The sequence below is a fragment of the Peromyscus eremicus genome, chromosome 4, assembly GCF_949786415.1.
Source record: "Peromyscus eremicus chromosome 4, PerEre_H2_v1, whole genome shotgun sequence".
Lineage (NCBI taxonomy): Eukaryota > Metazoa > Chordata > Mammalia > Rodentia > Cricetidae > Peromyscus > Peromyscus eremicus.
Window position 1 is genome coordinate 132,178,151 of NC_081419.1, and position 7,309 is coordinate 132,185,459.

General features: G+C 49.0%; 1 protein-coding gene across 1 annotated transcript in view; it reads left to right on the forward strand.

Annotated features, from left to right (window-relative positions):
- The window catches only part of Ppp1r16b (protein phosphatase 1 regulatory subunit 16B), a 98,953-nt gene extending 94,145 nt beyond the window's left edge, over positions 1-4,808 (forward strand). The window contains exon 11 of the mRNA XM_059261830.1: positions 33-4,808. Coding sequence (XP_059117813.1) covers positions 33-542 — 510 coding nt within the window. The 3' untranslated portion in view covers positions 543-4,808. The remainder of the gene's footprint in view (positions 1-32) is intronic.
- Positions 4,809-7,309: the final 2,501 nt, after the last annotated feature.

Here is a 7,309-nt window from a genome sequence, read left to right on the forward strand (position 1 = left end):
GGTGGTACTGATGCTGTTCTCCTTCCCTCCAGAACCCCAGGCTGGAGAAGCCAGTGCTGCTCTCAGAATTCTCTACCAAGATCTCACGGGGGGAACTGGATGGGCCTGTGGAGAATGGCCTCCGGGCTCCTGTCAGCACCTACCAGTACGCACTGGCCAATGGGGACATATGGAAGATGCACGAGATGCCTGACTACAGCATGGCCTATGGCAACCCCAGTGTGGCTGATGTCCCCCCACCCTGGAGCGGCTTCAAGGAGCAGAGCCCCCAAACGCTCCTGGAGCTGAAGAGGCAGCGGGCTGCAGCCAAGCTGCTCAGTCATCCGTTCTTAAGCACCCACCTGGGCAGTAGTGTGGCCAGGTCAGGGGAGAGCAGCAGCGAAGGCAAGGCCCCCTTGATCGGAGGCAGAACTTCCCCCTACAGCAGCAACGGGACCTCAGTGTATTACACGGTTACCAGCGGAGATCCCCCGCTCTTGAAGTTCAAGGCCCCCATGGAGGAGATGGAGGAGAAAGTCCATGGCTGCTGCCGGATCTCCTAGTGTCTGTGAGCTGGAGGAGAGTACTGCCTCGGGAGCGGTGTCCCTGGAATCCAAGCCAGCCCTGGCTGGGGAGGTGTCAGGTGGCAGTCAGGCCGAGGTGGGGGCTGCTTTCCAGAGGAATGCTGACCTTACCTCATGCCCAGCTGCCCATAGCGTCCCTACTTCCCTCCGTGCTGCTTTCTTGCCTCAACGCCTGCATCTGAAGCATAGCGGCCCCAACTCACTCTGCAGTCTGATTCAGGGAGGGTGGGCTTGTGAATCTCGGCTCTGTACTTTGTAAAGGCTTCTCGGGACCAGGACTAACACCCACCCCCCTTACACACACACACACACACACACACACACACACACACACACACACACACACACTTTAGTATGTGGGAATGTTATACCTGAGCTCTTGGTGGGGCTGAGAATTTGTGGGTTATTCCCAGAAGAGTGAGTCCAAGACAGTCTTGGCATGCCAATCGGCTTCCATGGGGGGCATACTTGCTCAGCTGAGACCCACAATTCTGCTTTGAGTCATACTAGGCTAGGCCACCACCCACAGCTAGCAGGGACAGGAAGTCTTCTGTGTTCATGGGAGCCAGGATTCAATGTGGATCAGATCAATGGGTCCAGGCCTGCTCCCAACAGCCTTGCTGAGAGCCTCTCTCGTGCACATGTCAGTAGGCAGGTGTGTGACTGTTCGAAGGCCAAGCTTGAAAACCAGGTCATCCACTCTTAGGAGAAACCAAATCTTGTTTGGGTCTTGTACGGAAGCACAGGAGTTGGGTAGGGTGCAGCACATTGGTATTTTCTAAATTGCATTTGGTTAAAGCATTCCTTGAGGCTGTAAAATTCCAGGTGGGAGGTAACTGAATTTGCCTTTTCCCAAGATGGTGTCACGATTGGGTTTTATTGTCTGGTGTTTGAAAAATGAATTTCATTGGGAGCTTCCGTGGGGGGTGCCTCCCAGGGAAAGGGGGAGTGTGTTGCTGAGGACATCCTGGTTAACGCTGATCTAACACAGCACCCTAGCTGCTGTGGTTTTCAGGCTGTTTTGGTCCAGCCCACCTCAGCCAGCCCTTCTCAGTCTGAGCCATCACACTGAGCAGTTGAGGCTTGCCTGCACGCCACCCTCCCACCATACACAGTCGAGTGTGCAGAGTGAATGCTCAGGCCCGTGGCCTTCCAAGCTTTGCCTTTTCTGTAATGCTATGTAAGACGTGTTTGCCAAAGGTCACTTGTTAGCTCCCTCCAGGAGGTCTCAAAGCTCCCAGACCGTTTTCACTGGAGTCGTAATGCCCAAAGCTGCAAACTACGGTGCCCATGGCCACTATCCTGTGCTGCATTCAGGAGAGGGTGGCATGGCTGGAGTTGGCTTTCATCCCAGCTGTACTGCTTTGCTGCCCTTGTCTTCCTGATCCTGGAGAAGGAAGCCCACACCACTTCGCTACCACACTCTCCCGTTGAAATTGTGCTCCATACCTTGGGTGCGACACACTGGCTCCACCAGAATCTTCTGGTGTAACTGGCAAGCTGCAAGCTTGTTCCTTGCTCTGTGCCCCTTTTATTTGTCCATAAACTACCTCTTAGAGCCCTGAGAGGGTCCCTAAGTCTAGATTCGGATGTAAGGGACAGATACCCACACAGTTATGGCCCCCTGTGCCACAACCTTAGTAGTGAGCGTTGTCATTAGTTGGTCTCTGTCTCCCCTGTGGCCTTGGGACCTCAGTAGACTGGAGATGAATCAGGACCTGTAGGTTGGGGTGATGCTTTATCAGGATCAGGAGTGTGGGCCAGATGCCCTGGAGGCTGCTGGATGCAGAAGGAGGTGCACAACACTGGGTCACCCCCTCTCCAACTCTAGGGCAAATGCAACTCGGCATGGTGGGGCAGCATGGGAGACCAAAGTCAGTTTCTTGAATCCCTGGGGCCTTAGCTAGGTTCTACAGCCCATGAATGAAAGGGGAGATGATCAAAACACACACCTGTGGCTTGAAACCAGTATTTAGCTCGGACAGACACTGAAATGTCTCTGGAGCTGACTTTAGCCACAAGGTGGGCAGTGCCCAGGCAGCCAGCCACATACTCTTAGGAGTCAGCTGCCCAGGGTTTCTGAGATCTTTGCTCAGGAGCCAGAGAGTGAAGGCATTTATTGCCCTCTCTGAGCCATTCAGGTCGTTCCTCCTCCACCCCCAGCACTTCTTCCTGCCTCCTGGGCCATCCCTGGCTACCTGAGGGATGGGAAACTTAGCTGCCCCTTCTATGGGAGCTAGCCTCAAACAGTGTGGACTCATGGGCTGTTGTCCATGCTCTCCACCAGGGATCAACAAATGTTTCCTGTTTGGGCTTCAAGTCCCCAGGGCCTTTCCCTGTGACTCTTTGGAATAATGAGAGCCACAATGAGGAATAACCTCCAGTGCATGAGCCAGGGCCACCCACTAATTCACTCATGTGACCTGTTGAGGTGCTGAGACACACCAGGCGTGGTGTTCGTTTCTGCAGATGATGGACCAGCCAGGCAGCAAGGACTTGGATCCCTTGAGGACTGTGGGCATCCCCAGACTCATCCATTCTTCTGATCAGAGTGCCTGCATCCCAGACCAGTACCCCTGTGCTTTGCAGCTCCTGCAGTTCTTAGTGTGAATCTCTTTAGTTGGGATGCAGCTTTCTGACCACACTGAGGTAACATTTGCCACTAAGTGCAGATGGTAGATCTTGGGTCCCAGGCAGACACCACACCAGTCCATCTAGAAGCCTTCAGAGGTAACCTTCAGGCCAGCAGCCCTGGAAAGCAATACAACAGCAGTCTGAGGTCAGTGTCTGGAAGAATTAGAAGTTAGCAATTTGCTCTCAAAAGCATCCCTAGCATTTACAGTCATCTCTAGCTCATCTTTGTGCATGAATCATACAGTCTTCTCTCCTTCCCCCCAGTGGATATTGGGAGTGAGAACAACTACTCCTTCCTATTCACAGCAAACCTTTCCCTGTGTGTCAACCTCTCTCCCTGGGAGGAGGGGATCCAGGGGCTAGGGAAAGCTTGGCAAAGTTGACCAGATGCCCCACTCTTACCAGGAACCTGTGTCTTCATAGCCGTTCTTGGCAAACTGAAGACATCTATTTCCAAACCAGGTGCCCTGCAGGTCCCTATGAGCTGTGGTCCTTGCACACACCTTATGCTCCCTAACTAACTAGAAACTGGTAGCTATCACCAGATTGTGAACTTCTGGCCAGTAGCTCAGGGAATTGGAATGAATCTTAAGCCCAGGTCTACCGAAGACTTTGGGGATATAATTCTTTATCAAATATTCAGCATTAACGAAGCTTCTCTGCACTGTTTGATGAACTTTTAGATGTTTGGAAAGGTTGCCAGAGTGTGGCACCCAGCCGGACATAGTGGCACACGCCTTTAATCCCAGCACTGGGGAGGCAGAGGCAGGCAGTGTATTCCTGAGTTCAAGGCCAGTCAGGGCTATACAGAGAAACCCTGTCTTCAAAAAAACCAAATAAATAAATAAAAATAAAATATGCTCCCTGGTTGGCCTGGCACACTCTAGCTTTGTAACAGTGTGAGAGTTTTGGCTCTTAGTGTCTGATACCCTTTGACCCTGAGCTTCTCTCCTACCTGCTCTCCCAAAGCAGAGTACCAGGATGCTTTCCAGAGGGGCCACCCTTACATGATGCCAGAAGGACTGTCTGAACGCTCGCTAGTTGTAGCCTGGTGACACCCTCCCCTTCCCCAGGGCACAGAAAAGCCAAGGGTCACATGGCCAGGGGACAGCTCCACTGAAGTGACCCACCACTTTCCTAGAGAGCCCCAGGCCTCTCCTCCGCAGGAGTCCCTTGTTGGCCAGAGGGCCTGCTTCTTGCGGGCCCTTTAACGTGCCACTGTGCGGGGCCTGGCTCTGCGCACCCAGGAAAAGTCTGCAGACACCCAGCCCTCCGCAATAACTCACCAGACCAGAAGCCACTGATGTACAGAGAACACTTAAGAAAAAAAAAATGTATTTTATGTGAAAAAAGTTAAAACTCTGTATACTGTATCAGCAGCTTTGTGTAAAAATGGCAATCAAAAGAGTCTAATATATTTAAAACTTTTTTTAAAAAAAATTCTCATGGATCTTTGATATTGTATTAAAGTAGCTCCATGCCTCCAAGATGGGATCTGACCATATCCCCAAGGGGCTTGTGCCCCTGGAGTTACTTCCAGCTGCCAAGGCCTGTGACGGAATTCGCTGTTATGGATTTTTAATTAAGATTATTAAATTCCTTTTAATAACACCTGTTGGTCTGACTGTGGTTATTGCTGTGCGCTCACTTGTCTAGGGATGACTTGAGTTCTACAAGAGATGGGGCCAGGGGGGCTCCCAGACCTTCCTGCACCCAGAAGGCTCTCCCGGGAGGTCCCCAGGACAGGAAGAGCTTTGGGGATTCATAGGTGGAGCTGAAGGGCTTTCTCAATTGGGAGATGGTGAGAACTTATGAATTCCAGGTGGTTAGCATTGGGCTTTATTCTGCCAAACATCCTCTTTGAAATTACATGATGCCCTACAGCAGCATATATTTTACAGTTTGATTGGTGACAAATTTATATGTTACCAGGGTGCCCCCGTCCTCTGTTCCGTACTCGGGACACACTGGCTTGTCCTGGACTTTTCCATGCTTCCCTCTGGGCTTTCTCATTTAGCTTATAGTGGAGAACAATGATGAAGCTCTACCTCATTCAACAGGACCGCAGGTAAACTCTGATTCTTCTCACTTTTAACCCAGGAAATAGAGGCAAAGATACACTGTGTGGTTGTACAGCCCCAGGCCATGGCCCCTGTCCTTATTACATGCAAGAGCTGATGTCGTGAAGGTTGCTCTCTTGTAGCCTTTGGACATTGGATGCCAGAGTAGGGACACACTGAAGGCCCCACACTTGGGCTTGAATAACTTTCTTGAGTAGGTTGGGGCTGGGAAAGGATGGAGAGAGAGAGAGAGAGAGAGAGAGAGAGAGAGAGAGAGAGAGAGAGAGAGAGAGAGAGAGAGAGAGATATTAACAACAGCATTCATTTGTTTTAAGTTTACTGAGGTATAGGCAGTGGATTAGAAAGGCAAGGTCCTCCTCTGCTCCAAGGTGAATTTGAGGCCAGTCTAGGCTACATGAAGCCTTGAATCAAAAGATAAACAAAGATCACATTTTATAGTGCTTTGTAGCGGTACCAATGCTTTCTTATTTGCACAAAGTTGTCGGCTGGATTTGGCACAGTGATACTCTTGTTGACCCCTGTCAGGGGTTTGGGTACAGCAATTGTGGCATGAATCTGCTTAGAGAGAGTTGAGGAAAGAACTGAGAAAACTGACTGTTTTACAGAGAAACCCTGTCTTCAAAAACAAAAACAAAAACAACAACAACAAAAGAATTCAAGGACTGCCTGGGCAACAAAGTGAAACTGTAGATGTAACCAACCGTCTTATTAAATAAGAAACAGAACCAATGCAAAGAAGAAAGCCAAGAGGTCAGAGCTAAAGGCTAAAACCTTACCCTTCCTCCTGAGGTGGTCCTACCTCTCCAAAAGAGAGCTACTTCCTGTGTTAAAGTCTTTATAAAGACTTTCGGTTCTGCCTTCTCATTGGTTGTAAACCCAACCACATGACTGCCTCGTCACTGCCTTTCTGTACAGACCTCCAGATCTTCTATGGTTGGTATTGAGATTAAAGGTGTGTGTCTCCAATGCTGGCTGTATCCCTGAACACACAGAGACTTACCTAGCTCTGCCTACCAAGTGCTGGGATTAAAGACGTGCGCCACCACCACTTGCTAATAGCTCTGACCCCTGGGCAACTTTATTTATTAACATACAAATAATATTTTAGTACAAAATAAAATATCACCATATGAAACCTTGTCTCAAAATAAGCAGTATTTTAGCAGGAAAAACGATGGTGTGGGAGAGAGGAAGGAATTGCTGGAGATCTACAGGGCAGTGGTAGAAGGGTTGAAAGTTATTGCCCAGGCAGAAAGGTTGGTCAGAGTCTGGCATAGCATACCCATGCAAACAGGAGAGAAACATGATGACCACCTGTGGACGTTCTTTTATGACTTTATGTCCTGTAAAAATATTTTCTCAGTGAAATAGGAGAGAAAGGACACAGGAAAAGGTCATGAAGGACAGAAACGAAGGGCAACAGGCATTTCTTCTTTTTTATTATTTTTAGTTAGCATATAAAATAATGGGTTTGTTATGACATTTTTGTACATGTATATTTGTTGTTGTTTGTTTTTTCTCTTTTGGGGGGCCCACCACCCAGATCTCAAATAAATCACAGGGAGGCTTACTCTTACTTATAAATGCCCGGCCTTAGCTTGGCTTGTTTCTTGCCAGCTTTCCTTAACTTAAATTGTCCTGTCTGTCTTTTGCCTCTGGGTTTTTCCTGTTCTCTTACTTCTGTAAAATCTCACTCTTACTCTGTGGCTTGCTGTGTAGCTGGGTGGCTTGCCCCTGGAGTGCTCCTCTTTCTGCCAGGTTTCTCCTTCTATATATTCTCTCTGCCTGCCAGTCACGCCTATTCTTTCTCCTGCCTTGAAATTGGCCATTTAGTTCTTTATTAGACCACCAGGTGTTTTAGACAAGTACAGCAACACAGCTTTGCAGAGAAACAAATGCAACCATCAGTGAGGGAGTGGGTACCATAAACAAAAGCAACACACCTTAAAATAATATTCACCAACATTTCCTCCTTTTTTTTTTAAACAAAAATGAAAGGTTTTAACTTTAACATAGTAAGACTGTATACAA